The following is an 18,558-nucleotide window of genomic DNA, read 5'->3' as shown; positions in this document are numbered from 1 at the left end:
AGTTACATAAGATGACAAGAATTCGTACTGTGTCTATACGAAGACTTTACATTAACAATTTAAACATAAAAAATCAACTGGCAAGGATGAAACAGATTTTAAAAAGCTGAACTGTAAAGGCAAAAAAGTGTTATGCCACTTTCTATCTTTTAAAACTGTTAATTTTTTTTAAAAAATTCATGTTATCAGCATGGCTCTAAGGATAGCATTGTCGGTCAGTCTGCCACCTGGCCTCATTTCCACCAAGCAGTCTGGATCAGTTCATTTCAATTTGTTACACATAAGAACAATTTAAACAGTCAAAAATTGTGGATGGTATCGATAGAATCGCATGTCACTTGAGAACTGGACAGAACCGGTCACATGCGCATGAAATGCAGAGGACATTGACAGGTTGTAATGCTGCTGTAATATAAGGAGCGCTAAAGGTGGAGGATGGGTCCCACAAACAACTGACTTTCAAGTAGGAGTCCGGTGTTTGCTTCCCATGTGGATGTAAAGTTTTTGTTTCTACACCTTACCATGTACCTCTTTTGCCTAAACCTAACCATCCGTGTCTTTGTTGCCCAATCCTAACCCTCATGACAGTCTGCGTTGGTTGGCATGTGCTCATGTAATGTAAATTTAAGGAAATGCTGCATCATCCCACCATGTGCATTTGTTGACATTATGGTAAAGGCATCCTGGAGCATAAACGGCTGATGCAGAAGGATACCTTAAACATCACAAGTAGACGAGTTGGGATGAGAACGTGTTACAAGAGCTGATAGTAGACTGTAGACTTTGTCCATCCATTGCAATCTGAAATTTGCACTGGGTCCAAACTTGCATACTATGCACAACATTATCAATATGTGTACTACTATCAACTAATATACGTTTGAGTTTTCTTTCCAGTTGGAGACGGATAGCCAAAGTCACTAGAGCCAACCTCAACTCCACCAGCAAAAACAATTTTAAATCTATAATACAGCTAGGAAAGTGACCCACTTACACATAACTCGCAGCCTTATTGACAAACTCTCTCATCTACAACATTGCAGAGTGGGATATTTATGCCTGTGTTGTCATAGTTTTAGTTTTTGAGTTGTATTGCGGACATTGTTTTGTGTATATATATATATATATAGTTATGTTTTAATATTACCTATCCTAGTTTGTTTCAGTTTAGGTTTTGATTCCTATTTTATTTGTACTTTGTGTTTTTTGGTACCTACTTGTATTTTGGATTTTTTTTAGACTTTAATCTGCATTAAAAGCTCGCTTTTCATTTGTGCACCTGTCTGCCTGTTTTGTTCTGAATTTGGGTCCTTCTTTATCCTCACCTGACATGTGTACCTGTACTTTTTGATTAATGACTTTTCACTAAAAACAGTATCTGATTCTTGTACTACTGATTTCATACTAAGGTTTTGGACATACCAAAAAAATCTTATATACTTTTTAACCAACGTAACAGCAGGTTATTATGGAATTTTGGACACAGCGACCATGATCAATTATTTTTTATAATCTCTTGAATAAACAAAGTGACATGAATGTTAAATAACCTCATACAAGGTACTCAAAAATTCAGAACCTTCACAGGCTCTTGTGTCACTAAACAATTTAAATACAGAATAGAAATGTAGTTTATTACATCTCCAGTGTGTTCAAGTAAAGTGCAAATCAAATCAATGCTCTCTCAAACAATAAGATAATAATTTACTGTACAAAATCGATTTTCTCTTTTTTAGCAGTAATGATAAACAGTGAGTGTAAATTTCTCATACTCTATATGATTAAACATTACAGTACATTATTATTATTATTATTATTTAGAAACAAACTGGGTCTTCATGTATCAAACATTGAGAAATAGCAAAAAAGACAAACACCAGGAGAATAAATAGAGTTACACTAAATGCTTCATGGAGCGATGTCAGCACTGAGTTCACCATCCATTACGTCCCATTATGAGCTCAGAACACTATAAATAATGAAGCTGACATAATGCTGGAAGAAGTGCATTACAGATGGACGGTGAACTAAAACCTGCTCGGACAAGGAGAGCGAGCGAAGCTGTGACGAAGAAGTGCAATCATTTAACAACTGCAAATACATACAAGCAAAAAAAAAAAAAAAGCAAAAACAATAAGGCTCATAACATTAACACTGCTATCAAACCCATTATTACATTCCAGGAGCATATCTCTTTTCACGTTGCATAGCTGACACAAAACATTTAAAAAACTGCTCACAGCGTTCAAAATAAGCTACGTAAAGGTCAGTCACCGTTTGCTTGCACAGACGGAGTACGATCGACGCAATGCAGAAAGTTGATATGTGTTTCTGACGTTCTTTCAACACAGTTGCTTCATGAATGTTGGTCTGTGGTTTATTTTCCATTACACTAAGCATACTAGTCTACAGTTTAGGTCAGTGTAAATTAAATCCATAGCTCAGTTTCTGATTATATTACATGTTTGTTGATTTATTTCTTTCAGGTTTTGTCCTTATGGGGTTTTAATAAATGTTTGATTTTTTTACTTTTTACGTTGTGTTTCCTTATGATTTTCGACATGACAGTACATTACAGTTTAACTGGAGTATTGACCAAAAATGAAAAAGGTCCGGCTTTAGGTACATATGATGCTGCTGCTTTGTTCACTTCTCCAATGTTTCTGAAATTTCCACATGTATGAAATCAAACTTTCAGCCTCAGCCAGAGTGTTTTGAAGTCCTTTGCCCCAGAAGGCATCTCACTGGTACCGATCCTGGTAGTCACCATTCCCATAATGTTCCTCCTCCTCTTGCATCGTCACCCCTCTCTTCTTTTTCCAGCCCTGTATTCGACCAGATGAATTGTCTGTGGTTCCGTAACTCATTTTGGGAGCCATCGTGTTTTCCATATTGAGCTCTGACTCCTCAGCAAGCTCGTCCTCATCAATAATGCCGCATTTATCCTCGCTGGTGCTCTCAGGATTGGCCCAGTCCTGCTGCTCTCCCGAAGCAAAGATAGCGTAGAAGATGACCCCTGAGTAATGCACCATAGATGCAATAACAAAGACATTCTGCCACTCCAGACGAGTCTGTTGGGAGACGAATAGAGTCGATGAATTTCCTGTCCGAAGCAGACAGTAATTATGTGCCACTGAGGTAATGCCGTAAATCCAGCGCCTTACTCACAGCATCGAAAAAAACTACAACTGAAATGTGTATAATAAATTTTACAAAGCTATAAATTATTAACAGCAGCCACTGATCCATGCAAGATTACATACAGTGGTTCTGCATTTAACCAAAAGAGAACCTGATATGTTTTGTACGTGCCACGATGGAAAACCCCACGTGTAGATTTCAGCGACGATGCAGAGGACATTAAATTAAAACATGAAAGAAGCAGAGACCTTTAATTTGGACAAAATTAAAGACACATACACCATAAATTGATCCAGAAAAGGCACAAATGTGTGCATAAAAACTCTTTGGTGTGGTGAAAATCAAGTGTTTGATTGCCCCCAGCCCCCACACAGTGAAACAAAGCCTTGGCTGTCGTGAAAACCTCATTGAAGGACACTGTTTCTGAGTTTGTTTTATACATTTATGATTAAAAGTAAAACAATTGTGAGAAAATGAAATCGAAGGATTGAAGAATTTATCTTGTGTAACAGTCAAGATAAGAGTAAAATATCTAAGATAAACCACAGTTAATCAATGTGCATCTGTTAATATATATGCAAAACAGTGAGTGTTACAAATCAAACTTATACCTTGTGTTTAGTCAGGGCTCCAACAATCAAAGGACACACCATCCCAGATAGCGTTCCCACACCATTAGAAATGCCCATCAGGATGCTGGCATAGCGAGGAGCAATATCCAAGTGATTGACATTAAAACCTGAGGAGACACAAGACCATTCGCTATTGTGAAAGAGTGACACAAATTTACTCATTCTCCTCAGTGGACGCACTCCTCCTCTCCCACACATAATAAATGGTTTTATAAGATACTGCAGTGCTATTGGGAAGGTGGTCAGGAATGTCTTGCCTCATCCTGTTGGTCCTTCACTTTCTGCTCCTGTGTTTCTCTCCTGTGTGATTACCTGCTCAGCCCTAATCTTTTGCACCTATGTCCATTTGTCTCCCCTTCCCCTTCAGTATCTCTGTGCTACCTTCTGTCTTTGACAGTTTGTCTTGATTTTCTGTCAGTGTCCTAGTCTTTCTTGTGTAAGTTTTATGAGCCTTTTTGAGAGTTAGACCTGTTTTCTGTTTTTGCACTCTGCCCTTTGCCAGACGATTTTGTACTTCTGCCTGAGCTTTGTTTGGAGCTTCTGTGTACCGACCGGTTTTTTAGATATTAAAGGATTGATAGTTAATTCTTCCCACACTGTGTCTGTCTACTTTTTGGGTCCAAGTCTGTGGTGCAGTGTCTGTGACAAGGAATGGGATCCAGGAAAATAGATGGGGGTGCAATGGAGGTTATTATAGGCATCACAGAACCTCCTTCACCGTTTTTGTGAATGCTGTAAATTTCTGTGTAAAAACTAATAAAGAGAATTGGAAAAAATGACATAATTAACTAAATAAATGATCTGAAAATGAACATGGTTTAGCAAGCACATTTAGATTTTTTTGGTTGCCTTGACAACATTCTACAAACTATTTAGGAGAAGTGCCTGTGAAGTCTTGGCAGAGTAATGCATGTTTACAGCATCGTAACCAAAGGAAAAGTAATACAACATATCACTTTTTGAAAAGTCTTTCATAATCCAAAACACAGAAAACACAGAAAAATTCAATCTAGAAATTCCATTTATAGAAAACCAATTTAAAACAGAAAAAAAAAAACATTTACGTGATGAGGAAATGTTGCTGATGAACATATCTGGCAAGTTGCAAAATGTTGATATTGAATGTAGAAGCAGAATGTTAATTCACCGACAACGTATTTCAGTGTTTTCTGCCAAAATAGGCAATCTTGCACTACAACATCCACTTGTATTGACCAAAACCCCAAAAGTGTACTTCTTGCCTAAAACTAAGTCAGAATAGTCTACATTATGCTTTTATGCCTCTGCACCAGCAAAAGCCAAGGCCAGAAGCAACATGTTTTCCAGTTACCGTCCATCCATTCTTGTGAACACAATATCTCAAGAACATCCTGAGGAAATTACTTTGAATTTAGCACAAACATTTACAGGGACTCAACGATGACGTGATTTGATTGTAGTGGTCTGTCTTTATATCACATAAACATGAAGCAGTAATTCCAGTTTATTAATAATCAACTGAAATCATGATTTTTGTGAAACCCTAACCAAAGTGCATTTGTTGCCTTAACCCAAGACAGGAGTCTTTTTTATTGCATTTGTTAACATTTAACCAAAATTACTATAGTTCACTTATTTTAACCGAGATTATTTTGTTGCCTAAACGTGAGACAGGAGTTAGGACTCAACTCTCTATGCTCGCCATCCTCCCAAACAGTCTTTTTCTGAAACCTATGCACTACATTAATGTAGCGTTTTGTTACCTGAAGGGCACGTTGTCTCTGAACATAATTCAGGTAGCAATTATATTGCAACAACAACAACAACAGTTTAGTAACTTACAAACATAATTTCTAGAAGACAGGTTTGGAGTAAAAGGTACACAAGAGAAAAAGCACAGAAAACCCTCATGTTTTAGGTTCAACCAAAAGTCTTACATTTCAGGTGAAAAATAAATGTTTCTTTGGTGCATTGTCGTAATACCTGAGATGGCGAATCCACTGAAACCTACAGCCAGAACCAGAAAAGTGATGGCGACTCCTCGAGTGTGAGAAAACCCCACCACCAACAGCAGAGTGGCCTCCATACCAAATCCTGTGAAAATACCGAACCAGAGAATCTGATTCACAAGCTCATGTAAGAAACAACATGATAAACACTTTCAAATGTGTCCCAATGATCTGTTCATTCCTACCGGACTCCCTTAAAACTAAAACATATTACCATGGGATGTTTTGTACATGCACTGCCATGTTTTAAATTCTTGTTGCTGTAAGTTAATGAGTCTTACAAGCCCTGAAATGAGTTAGCATTTCAGCACCTTCAGTTCCCTTGTCTCAAAGTCAGTAAGTTTTTTGAATGGTTTTTCGGTTAGAAGCCTGAAATAAGGTCTGTAGTTAACATGACCTTGAGAGACTTTCACGTTTTTTTCTACCACATAAAACACGTAAGTAAATACCTCGCGCATGAACTTTAGTTTCCAGCATAAAATATTTAAAAAATAAAAAAAGTATCAGTTCTATTGTACCACAACCTACCTCCACAGTTCATGAGTTTCCTCACATTTGTGGTGGACATGATTTTGTTGCTGCGTAAGAAGTCAGCCAGCTGTCCTCCAATTGGAACTACAATTGTCATCACCATGTGGGGGACAGCGGACAGGATCCCCACCTGTTGGGAGATCATACATTCAGGAGGCCATAATGTAAATCACTTCCGTGATTAAAGCTGGTGTAGGCAGTTTTATTTTGGCATTACTGGGCAAATGCCAAACTTTGAGCATGATGCGAGTGGTCTCAGGGAAAACTAGAGCTCTACACCTCCTCCTGGCTCTGTACTCTGATTTAATCACAGGAGGGTGTCCCTATTGGCTGTTCAACAAAAGTGGATGCATATGCACGTCTCTATGGCAAAAGTCTGATTCAATGGTGAAGAGTCCTGCAGATAAATTTGCTATTCCAGCATTGGAAACAACTGCCTAGACTGCAAAACAACCCCAAAAAGGGAGATGACCTTTTTGAAGGAGAATCTAACAGTTTCTGACAAAAAACAAAACGCGTCAACTTGAATGATCCGTCTTTGTGGATATTTTTCATAGACAGTTGTAAACCTATAGTGAAACTGTGAGGCCAACCTTGCTGATGGGGAATCCGAAGACTTCCTCAAAATACGCCGGCTGGCTTATGAGGAGCAGGTAGAAGGTCCAGCTGCGACAAAAGTTGGCCACGATGATGGCATAGACAGGCATGGAGGTGAAAAAACGACGCCACGGAGTCTTGAATTTCTGTGATTGGAAGACAAAGGCTGAACAGCGCTGATCAGTGGTGGAATGTAACTGAATACATGTACTCAAGATCTGTACTCAAGTACAGATTTGAGGTACTTTTACTTTACTTGAATATTACATGAATATTTTCTTTTCATGTCATATACTTTTACTCTACAACATTTCAGAGAGAAATATTGTACTTTTTACTTCACTACATTTTTCTGACTGCTTTTCGAGGAGCCAATTTTGAGGATTATTGGGTTGTTTTTTCCCTTAGTTTTTAATAATTTTAGTTTTTGTCATTGTTTTTGTCTTTTTTTGGTATCATTTATAGTTTTGGGGTATTTCCATGTTTTATAACTGTATTTTAGTTTTTTAATAATTTTGAGCTTTGAGGTGCTTTGTTTTAAAAAAAAAAAAATTAAGTTTTGGCATATTTTGTTTTTTTCTTTAAGATTTTTCTGCATTGGGTACTTTTTAATTTTAATACTTAAAACATATTTCCCTAAATATACTCACTTACATTACTTAAGTTACATTTTCAATGCAAGACTTTTACTTGTAACTCGTCTGAATACTTAGTCCACCACTGATGCTGATTATACTGTATGTGTGTGTGTGATATGATGAAAAATTACAGTGATAACTTCAACTGGCAGCACATTTCATACACACCTCAGTTACACTCAGCTGGCGCATTGTTTCTCCGATGGTAGACTCGATGTACGTCCTCTCCTCATCGGTGATTGTGGGATGTTCAGCAGGACTTCCGTATGCCAGCAGGAGCCACAGAACATACCAGATGATCCCAAACACACCTTATCATGAAATGAAAACAAAAAAGGAAAATTGTAGTAAAAGCGTTACAAGGCGTAGGACAGACTAATTTGAACAAGGCCCAACCTTCTCTTTGCCACAAGAATTTTCATTATTAAAATGAAATGAACAAGGCATGAGTCACAGAGCCCAGACAGGAAAATGCTAATTTACATCAATAAATCATGAGATTATATCACGGCAGAACCAGAGTAGATTTTTTATTAAAACATACTTGGCAAAGTATGAATTTCATGTCAGTGTTAATCATTTTAATCAAACTCTAAAGCAATTCAGATAACATTTTTTGTGCAGAGAATACAAAGTACAGAGCAGCATGCCGGTGAAGAATTTAGAAACACTTCAAATGTCACAAAACTGACACCTAGTGTATATAATGAGTCAAAACCCTAACAGCATATATATATATATATATAGAAGAGATGGATGGATGGATAGACAGACAGATAGATAGATAGATAGATCATTTTAGTGCAGGGCCACCCTGATCTTTACATCTGTTCAAAAGACATTATTTTATTTATTAAAGATTCCCTATATGTAAAACATATGGTTGTAATTTTGATTTTGTTTCAAAAGCCAAAGACTGCAGAAGTAACATGAATTGCTGGTTAACTCACTGTTTGGTTTGCTAAATGTGCTTTTTGACATATTGTGTCTGTTGGTCACCAATAGTCAACCATGTATTGGCTGCAACCTTTCATTATTGGGTACTTCAAATAATTGCTTTTATTTTATCTTTAAATTAACATATTTTGCACTTTTTTAAGATTATTTGGGGGCTTTTTGGCCCTTATTTCACAAGACAGCTTCAGCATTAAAGGGGAGAGAGAGGGGATGACATGCAGCAAAACAGCAAAGTTGGGAAAAAACCTGTGGCTGTTGCAACAAGGACATTTGTACATGGGGAGCCCGCTCTACCAGGCGAGCTAGCACTTTTACATTGATTGAAATTCACAGAGAAAAGAATGAACTAAAGAACGCTGACTGATTTTTAGCTTTTAAATTTTGACTGAAAGGTTTGTGGCGATTTTGTGTTTGTGAAGTTCATTTAAGCATCAGTCTCACCATAGACATAGAAGACCGAGGACCATCCGACATACTGAACGAGCACTCCAGCTAAAGGCATGGCGATCACTGCTCCTGCGTAGGATCCTGTGAACAATCAGTATCAGATGTCAATGTCAAGGTGTGATCATGCCAGCAGTAACACCAGATCCCAGAGACATAAAATATTATCTAAACATCTACTAAAGAAATACATTGTCTCTGTTTACATTTCCTTTTCACAAATGATTTGAATACAATACAACAGACTGTGTCTTAATAAAAAAAAACACATCAAAGAAACACATTAGCGTCAGTGAATAAATGCCGAGTCGTTGGCTGAGACAGAGCGGGTGTTTTAATGTGTTTTAATGTGTTTTCTATTATCAGATGCATTCATGAACACTGCCGTTTTGAATGGAGCAGGGAGCATGAGGGTGCTTTTGGACGGCAAGCAATGTGACACTTCATTTAGGTGAATAGAGGCGAAGCTCCGGCTGAGTGCGCAGGTGAGCCCTGTTCATTTACAGACAATGTCAAGAGGGTTTTGATGCGTGGGTTGTCATGGCACCTCTTAAAAGTGCAACGTGGCTATTTTAATTTCAGTAGAGAATGCAATGGACTAAATCTGCAAAACAAAATGACCTCTCTCATGTCCATTTACTGACCAGCCCCGCTATGAGGTTGCGTAAACTGGTTTGTGACAGTTAATAGAGGAAAAAAACAGGAAATAGAGGCTTTGCTAACCGCAGAATGAAGTTGTGGCCAGTCGACTCCGTTCAAGAGGTGGCGCCCATTTGGACCACATCCCATGACATGCTGGGTAGGTGACACCCTAAGCAGGGACATGGTGTTGTCAAAAGTCAAAGATTAGTCATGAAGAAACCTGAGATTCATTTGTCTGATTAACATGCCAGTGGTAGCCTATTGATCTTCTTATGTAACCCTGAACAAGACGTTTCACGATTTGACCGACCATTTTTTCTTACCTCCACTAAGCCCTGCAGGATGCGAACAAACATGACACAACCGTAGTGCACCCTCGCTGCTGATGGGATGAACATGTTGAGCACTGACGTCAGGAAAATGGCAGCCCCAAACACCCTGTGGAAACACTGGAGTGTCATTATATTGTGTTTGTGGATAAAAGTAAAAGGGCGGGAACATTAGCGTCCACCTTAAAGGACTGAAAGGAGCTACATACGACATTCAGAACATGGTTTTATTTCATGTTTGACAGCTGTGTGTGCCAATTTGTGAGCTCACGATCAATGATGCTGCTTGATCAGAGCTCGATAGTACACGCACTCCTACTGCGCAGAAACTGGCTCCAAATGATGCAACCGGTGCAAGATGGCAGCAACTGTATCCGGGATGTTTTGGCTTCAATTTTGTACACTGTGAGTGAGTGGAGATATGTCCATCCACGTATACAGTCACTGGTCGACCACAACAGTAATGAGAGAAACATAAAACACACAGAGATATTGTGACTTCATTCTCTGCTCAGGATGCCATAAACCCACTATTTCTTTACAAAGCAAATAGTTTGCTGCAAGATATTTGAACTGAATGTTGTACAATGCTCCTTTAAGCCTTTAAAACCTGAGCAAATTGGCTTTATTTCTGTCAAAAACAATGCGAAGAAGGCGATGAGCATCAAAAGAAGAAATGACCCAAAAAGTAGCAAGAAATTAGTAACAGAAAAAAAAAAGTTTAAAAAAACAGAAAAGAAAGAAACACATGCAGATAAACAAAGAAATTACCTGGGAAAAGTGCTTAAAATCTATAATTATTTAGTAACATAATTTTAAATATATAATTATGATAATTATATATATAGTTTTCCCCTACGTTTTTTCATTTTTTCACTAGAATTTTTATTTATATCTACTTATTTCTTGCAATCGTAGAACATTTCTTACTAAGTTTCTCATTGCCTTTTTTTCATGTTTTTCAAAACAAATCGCACCAGTTTGTTTAGGGTTCAAAGGTTTAAATACTTGTGGAAGCTTTGGCTTACATTAGGAAAGAGACTTGTGAATACTTGTGTCTAAAAGCAGCACAAGAAAACTGAAGCTGCTCCAGGTTTCAAAGGGTTAAAGCCTCTTCTTTGAGTGATAAGAGAAATTATAAAGGAAATAGAGGCACTGTTAAAATACTACACCTTTGATTAACTAATGCCAATTGATTCCTAATCTAACTAAGAGTATTTTAATCAGTGCACAGCACGCAACCAGTCAACACAGTTTAGATTCTAATAATATCTGAATAATGAAATATGAGTTTAAACGGAGCAGGTCTTTAAAGTGACTTATTATTTTCCCATCATTAGTAAAAGACTCTATATAACCTTGACTTATATCATGCTTTCCAACAGATCTGTTTGTATTGGATAAAAACACAACAAGCACATGTTACCCAGAGCTGAAAGCTACTGTAGGTGTCTAATATTGGCAGGCAGTATATCTCCACATATCTCACAGTCAAAGCATCTCAGTCAGCCTTATAATGAGACAGATCTCACGCCTCTGCCTTTCATGCGCTGAGATAAAGACATCCCATTCAAACTGCAAGTTTCTGCTCCATCACCACGGTGCCGCTTAGCTCCCGTCTCTTTTCTCCTTCACCTCATCCCCCCTTCCTTCTCTTTTTCCAAAACAGTGTGTAAGTGACACTTGTAATATTCCAGTGGCTGGTGTTTCAGAAAGAAATCAGAGGCAGGATCTTTCATTATTAACTCTGTCAGTGGCGTGTCCTCTTTTCCTGTGAAGCTTTTATTACAGGACTGCTATCTGCTCCATCAGCACCGCTCACCACACCATGCTGCTTTAACCCTTTAACCACGCAGGCTGAGGAGGCGCTCTTCCCAAAACCGTTACCTTTTTTTCTAGTCTTTCTTGGGATTCTTTCTTAACATACGTGGTCATGGCCACACAACCATGGCCTCATTCTCAACATCAGCAAAAGACATAAAAAAGGTCCGTCTCTACATACTTGCATGTAACATCAAGTTTCTCTGTCATGAGCAACAGCTTCAGTCGTCTCTGCACTTTGTTTAAGGCTGCAAGGGTGTAGGATTTGTTTTAACATGACAATTTTGAACATGAAACACTTTGTATTCTGCATCACGGTGAATTTTTATGCACAAATGTGTGCCTTTTCTGGATCAGTTTAAGCTGTAAATATCTTTAATTTTGTCATAATAAAAGTTGTCTTCTACTTTCATGTATGTTTGGGTTTTTTGTTTTTGGGGTGGCGGGGCATATACACATTTTCTAAATATTATCTACACCCATGGCTGAAACTAATGACTATTTTTGTTAGTGATTTTTGTTTAAAAACATAAACTGTGACATATTTTTCAGTCTCAGAGGTTGCCGCATCATAAAACAGAGATTACAGTGTCACAATGGAACTATTGATTGTCATGTATTGCACGTCACCTGTTGGCAAACAGCTTGTTGGAAATGAAACCACCAGGGATTTGAGTGACGATGTAGCCCCAGAAGAAGGATCCATGGATGAGCCCCACTGTCTCCGGGTCCCAGTTAAACTGAGCTTTCTGAGGAGGGAGAAAAAAACAGCTAAGATCTGGAAATAACCCACATTTACCACCAAACCGCATTCATTTTGTATAATCTAAGTAACTGCATCCCAGATAAAAAAGCTGATTAAAATGGTAAAAACAGCAATTTAGTTAACTTTGTAGGGCCAGACTCTTCGCAACAAGAACAAAGACACACACAACGTGAAAAACCCAGGGGTCCTTTTTAGGGGTCGACCGATAATGGTTTTTCAGGTCGATACTGATACTGATTATTAGTAGTTAATAAGACCAATAACCAATATTTGGAACTAATATGTATTTACAATAAAAATGAAAATATTTATGTCAAAATTTAGAATTTGGAATATAACAAACTCCAACTCGAAACTTTGTTTAAATACCTTTAGCAAATGTTAAATCAAAACTGAAATGTTCAACATCATATACATCAAGTTCCCAGCCATGTTTTTTAATAAAGTTAAGTGAAAATTAAATAAAAAATGAATAAATAAATATAGCTCCCTGAGGTCTTACAAAGTAACATTTCCTCCCATGCTGACACTTTCTTTGCACTTTTTTAATCATTAATTTTATCAGCGATCATTAACATAAAATACTGATAAGGTAATCGTCAAATTGTCAAATGTCGGCCCCAATAATTGGCCAGACTGATAATCTGTCGACCCCGAGTCCTGTTTTACGTGATCCGGCTACCTGAATCACAGGAGTCCCGTTGATGTAGACGGTGTTGTTGTTCACCATCTCCACTATGGCCACACCGAGGTTGCATCGGATGCCAAAGGAGATGCAGAAGCCCAGGCCACTGAGGATGGCGATGATGTAGCGCTTGGGCAGACCGCCGCAGCTGCAGTCCAGCAGTGGGGCAGCACGTGGTGCTGATGCCACTGGACGCCCATCCTCTGTTAGTTCAATGTTGTCCTCTTCTTCTACATTACTACCATCTATTTTCCTAAGACACAAATAGCATGAAAAAGAAATCAGAGTAAGAGCATGTGATGGTCAGCTGCGCTAGTTAGACATGATCTGTTCAGCTTGAAATAAAAATATTTGCCTTTATCCATAGTCTTCCTTCTTCTTAATTCTTTTACGCTCAGTATCCCAAAATGCACCTGAGCTGTATTTGGTGTCGAGTCATGAAGTTATATACGGAATGTATTTTTTCCAGGAGAGGTCGACCAATATTGGTTTTTCAGGGCTGATACCGATACAGATTCTTAGTAGTTAATGAGACCAATAATTGTAAACTTTGTTTACATACCTTCGGCAAAGACTTCCAACATCATATACAGCACATTCCCGGCAACTTTTATTTATAAAGTGAAAATTTAAAAAAATGAATAAATAGAAATAGCTCCCTGCAATTTTATGAAGTAAAAGTTCCTCCTATGCTGACACTTTCTTTGCACTTTTTAATTAATTAATTTTATCAGCGACGATTAAACTAAAATGCTGTTGCAGATAATCTACAAAATGCCAAATATCAGCCCCGATTATCGGCCGATAATCTGTCGACTCCTGTGATATTAGAGTCATACCACTTTGCCTGTAACTTTGTAAAAGGAAAACATGGAAACAAAAATAGGACAGTAACACGAGTCTGCTCTCTTAAAGAGGGCAGGAGGTGAAGCCGAGACACACAAGGTCTCAGTGCTGCTGTGATCAGTTTGCTTTCAGGTGCAACACACATGATAACGTTCAAAAACAGTAAAGCAAAAGTTCATGCTAACTTCACGCTGACTTTTAAAATGTAGCAAAACATTTCCATCAGTGCGTTAAACAAAAAAGGCCCCCACAAATGAACTTGTCTAATCCCAAATTATGAAGCCATCTATGGAAACTTAGTTTTTAAGTATTTTGCTTATCTGGCCATTTAAAAAAAACATTAAATAAGTGTCACAACTATTTGGGGTGCAGTCCTCATAAAGTGGCCCACTGAATTGCTTGTTTGCTGTAATCCGTCTTTTATGCGAGCACAGACCTCCACCTGGAGGGGCTGAGGTGAAGAGATTCCTTTAACTATTAAATAAATGTGTTTAGGTGGAGCCGGACGACCTGATCGATGTTATACTCCTCACATCATATATGAACTAAAGTGTAACACATTTTTAGCAGAAAAAAACTAAACAAATTGATGAATTACTCTTTGTTTTCTTTTAGACTCAAAGTAAAGATATTCATTTTAAAAATCTACAATGACGGGGTTTATATGCATGCAATTTATTTATATATTTATTTATACTGTATAAAATATCCCCCTTTTTCCACTTTGTTCATAATGTAAACCAGTGCATTGCTATTATACATGACAAAAGTACATGCACATTAACAATACACACAGAATTCATTTTCCAGGAAATTGCCTACTTAGTCCTTTATCTCCTAAAATGACAACGATCTTCCTTACAGAATGGGGGCTCCCCACACACACATCCCTCTGTGAAATATGTATCAGATATGAAATATGTATTAATGTCTCAAAATAAAATCTGTGATTACATCACTGGCATTGCCTTGCAAGCACAAGAATCAAATATTTATTTATCATCATGATCTCTGAGAAGATGCTGGGCTTAATGTGCTCGCTTCCAGCCTCTCCACATCTCTCTGACAGCAAATGTTTCCATTATACTTATTTTTTCTAACGAATCTCTACCATGAATACATAGATAATGACTAAAAGCTTATTCCATGCAGTTCACCAACAGCTGAAACACTCTCAGTCTGCAGCCTCCTTCCCATCACTCTCCAAACAGACCTTCTCACCTTTGCAGCTTTCCTAGAGAGTCCCCCACTGTGTTCTTCACTTCCTCCTTCCCCGGCTTAAGCACCTGTTCCTTCAAACCTGCTAACCCACCAAAAGGCATCTTTCTCTGCGTCTTTGTTTTTCCTCCCACGTTATCTGAAAACAGTGTCCTGATACCTCACTAACACACTCTGTTCTGACAAAGAATAAAAATCCACTAGATGCTGTTCATCATCCTTCCAGAGTTGGTGGCACCGGGGTTGGCTCCACCTTTCAGTGGTGCCACAGGTCCCTCTGAGGTAAGACGGACTTTTCCTCTCCACTTTTCTCTGCTGTGAGGATTCAGTGGAGTTGTGGTTGGGAAGATGATGCTGAAGTATTCCTTAATGTCCAGTTGCGGTCAAAGCCTCTGCAACTTGGTTCATCTTCCAAGGATCCAGTTTAAAGAAGGACACAAATGAAAGTGTACAATCCAGGTTTCAGCCTCTGAGCATTGTGAGCCCGGCCCGCTTTTGTCTGCAGCTGAACTGAATGAACGGCTTAGATCTCCTCTCCATCTCATAACTCATCCATCCCTGGCGAGGAGGGGCAGGTGTAGCCGGTTTTCCTAAACCCAGCCCCCTCACTTTACACATCATCAGCACCATCATCTCCCCAGCACCACCCCTTCAGCTAGTTTGGTTCATCTGATAGCAGCCACGAAAAGTTAAATATGCATGAGCTTGACAAGTTGCATTGAGGAGAGAGAAGCTGGACTGCTGTGGTGTCAAACGGGAGCAGGTGAAACCTTAGAAAGAGCCATCAAGTTCCAGGTCTCCCACTTTTCTGTGACTGCTTTTTATGATTTCTCCACTGACAGAAATAATAAATGCTGCCGTCAACGTTCATAGACTGACCAACAACACCACAAGTCCACCAGTATAGCTGTGGTGCGGAGCTATAAAATTCTTATCACTAAATAAATATTTCTCCCTCTCTACCAATATTTAAGAACAATTTAGAATAATTCGTATTGTGTTCACATTCAAAATGAATGATATTTTCTTAATTTAAGGAAAATTGTTGCACTTGTTTATGGTGGAGGACAGAACTGTGGAGCCTGGAGATCTTTATGTGGATTTTCTCTGTTACATTTTAAATACAGACATCTCACTTTATGTCAGGTGTTCGACCTTATTATTTTTTTTTCTGATCTTTATTTGATTAAAAACGTCTCTTTTTTTGTCTTTTTCTTTATTTGTGTTTTGTCTTCATTACTGTTTGTAATTGAGGTGACACATCTTTATATCCTTTTATGTTTTTTGGGTTTTTTTTAACTTACCTGTACTCTGTTTAAATAGAGGTTTTGGACTTTTGTTGTGGTCTTATTGTGCGATTAAAAATATATAAATATATATATAGATTTTTTAAAAATCTTTGATAGGCATGTGCATGAAATGCTCATTTTGCCAGCAGGGGGACGTCCATCATTTCCAGAGTGAGTTTCCTTTAAAATGTTGAAATTGAGATTTTAAAATTTAAACAGCACTCATGATGACGTGGGCCTGAGCCCCAAGAGTCTGTCTTTGCATTGGGCTTCTGCAGAGTGACTGCTCAGCGTGATGCTGCTTCTCCGGCTGTTTATGCACTCCAGAAATAAACTGAGAGCTTGATCCCCAGTGGACACTTTTTCAATAAATACGGTTCTTTGTACAATAAATATCACAATATCACAGCTCCATTACAGGAAATATGAATGTAACTGACTTCTTTTTGTAAGTACTGCATGGCATGAAAAACAGAGAGTACATCAGAAATTAGACTGAAATTAGTTTTCATTATTCTGGCTGTTTGTTTTTTCATGCTATAGGCAGTATACATCAGAAATATTAAAATATATACATAGGATTTTAAGATGAACAAAATTGTCAGATTCAACCAGCAAGACCTTGAATGCTTCGATGATTACATTTTAACATAAGATAATTAATTAATATTAAGTGATTAGAGTAAGAAAACAAAAGAAGACAAGGCTGTGAGGGCGAGATTAAGGTACCCCAAGGGGCTTATGAGGACTGTAGACTCATAAGGATAATAAACAAATACAAATGTCATGTAATCAAGAAAAGCAAACAAACAAGTCAAAAAAAGGCAATAAGCAAACCGAGAGTAAGCAACGTAAATTAACCAAAAACGCTTCTAAAAAGTAAAAATAATTAAGTGAGAGTGTTAGTGTGTAGGTATATGTGTTTATGCGTATTTACAAAAGCATACTTGTGTTTAGTCAAGCGAGAGAGAGTCAATTAATATCTTATATGATCAGTAGCCTTTGAATTGTTTGGTTCACTGTTTCTAGCTTCTACATGTCATTGTAATATAAGTATGTGCCTTTTCACACACTGCCACTGTTACACCTCACACAACAGTCCCCCAACTGTGATGCACATAACTATAATACAAGACAAATTAAAGTAATTTATGAACATTAAATGCAGCTTCATTTCTGAATGTAATATCTGAAAATGAAGCCAAGAGGTTTGGACACAGACCTTAAATCTTTTCATTCCTGAGTAAGTCATTGCTGCTATCTAGTGTTGGGAAGGCGAAGTGACACATCATCAGGTGATTCTGCAGAGAGACACATACAATCAGTACAGTCTGACATCTACCCACTGTGCTACTGTACAACCCCAAAAAAAGAAAAAACGACAAACTGAGTTAAGCGTTGAGACTTCGATCAGTGTTTGAGCTGAGTGTTACGGTTGCAGCTACATAAGTTAGGATGAAAACAGCATGCACCAGGGCAGCTGATTTGCAGGCTTGAGTTTTACAATGTTTCCACACCTTCAAAACTGTTAAAAAATGAGATGTCACCGGTGAATATGGTTAGACTACAAGTAATGCTAATGTATGATTGGTGGAGGTTACAGAGTGTGCAGGAGAATTTTAATTGTCATGAATAACCCTGTTTTCAAGTGAAAGCTATGGATGTGAAGGCATGTGCAGTAAACAATTATTTTGTATCTGAATTTAGCTGAAATATGATTTGATAACAACACCTACAATCCCAATAATTAACCAGTTATGAAAATTCTGTCAATAGTGACATAAATAAACACTGATAGATAGATGTTCAACTGTCTCCATCTCTTCAGACAAAAACAAAGGTAAACCTCAAAATGAAAACATGTCATTCAGAAATCAGAAATTGGCTAAAAGTGTTAATTATCTTATATCGCATTTTTAGAGTCTTGAAAGAAAGAAAGAACCAAAAACTTAAATGACTTACAATGTACTAACAATGAGACTCCTGCTGAAACGCCACTAGAGGAAAAAGAGGAACCGGAAACACAGCGTCACG

The 18,558-nt window shown here is 37.9% G+C and overlaps 1 protein-coding gene across 2 annotated transcripts; it reads right to left on the bottom strand.

Annotated features, from left to right (window-relative positions):
* Positions 1-1,499: 1,499 nt before the first annotated feature.
* On the bottom strand, positions 1,500-18,547 carry slc17a8 (solute carrier family 17 member 8). 2 transcript variants are annotated; one of them, XM_042496165.2, is made up of 14 exons: positions 18,487-18,547; positions 17,747-17,825; positions 15,239-17,646; positions 13,169-13,424; positions 12,351-12,469; positions 9,894-10,008; positions 9,652-9,739; positions 8,926-9,012; positions 7,696-7,838; positions 6,886-7,035; positions 6,290-6,422; positions 5,736-5,846; positions 3,753-3,880; positions 1,500-3,071 (listed from the first exon to the last, which is right to left on the bottom strand). In XM_042496165.2, exons 3-14 carry the CDS (start codon positions 15,337-15,339, stop codon positions 2,742-2,744), a joined length of 1,761 nt encoding a protein of 586 aa, XP_042352099.1. In that variant the 5' UTR covers positions 15,340-17,646; positions 17,747-17,825; positions 18,487-18,547; the 3' UTR covers positions 1,500-2,741. The 2 variants fall into 2 exon arrangements, with proteins under 2 accessions (XP_042352099.1, XP_087936085.1); XM_088079959.1 differs by lacking the exon at positions 15,239-17,646.
* Positions 18,548-18,558: the final 11 nt, after the last annotated feature.

This window comes from Plectropomus leopardus, chromosome 7 (assembly GCF_026936395.1).
Source record: "Plectropomus leopardus strain MGB_pleo_1.0 chromosome 7, ASM2693639v1, whole genome shotgun sequence".
NCBI classification, from domain to species: Eukaryota; Metazoa; Chordata; class Actinopteri; order Perciformes; family Serranidae; genus Plectropomus; species Plectropomus leopardus.
Note: the sequence above shows the minus strand (reverse complement) of the source record. Positions and strands in the feature narration are given on the sequence as shown.

What these genes read in the sequence shown, in the direction of transcription:
- slc17a8 (XM_042496165.2), bottom strand. Translation starts at nt 15,339, where the DNA reads ATGCCTTTTGGTGGGTTAGCAGGTTTGAAGGAACAGGTGCTTAAGCCG. An exon ending in GCCAGCTGAGTGTAACTGAG is followed by an intron (nt 7,036 to 7,695) that starts GTGTGTATGAAA and finishes TTCCAATCACAG; the next exon opens with AAATTCAAGACTCCGTGGCG. An exon ending in GAGCCCTGACTAAACACAAG is followed by an intron (nt 3,072 to 3,752) that starts GTATAAGTTTGA and finishes GTCTCCCAACAG; the next exon opens with ACTCGTCTGGAGTGGCAGAA.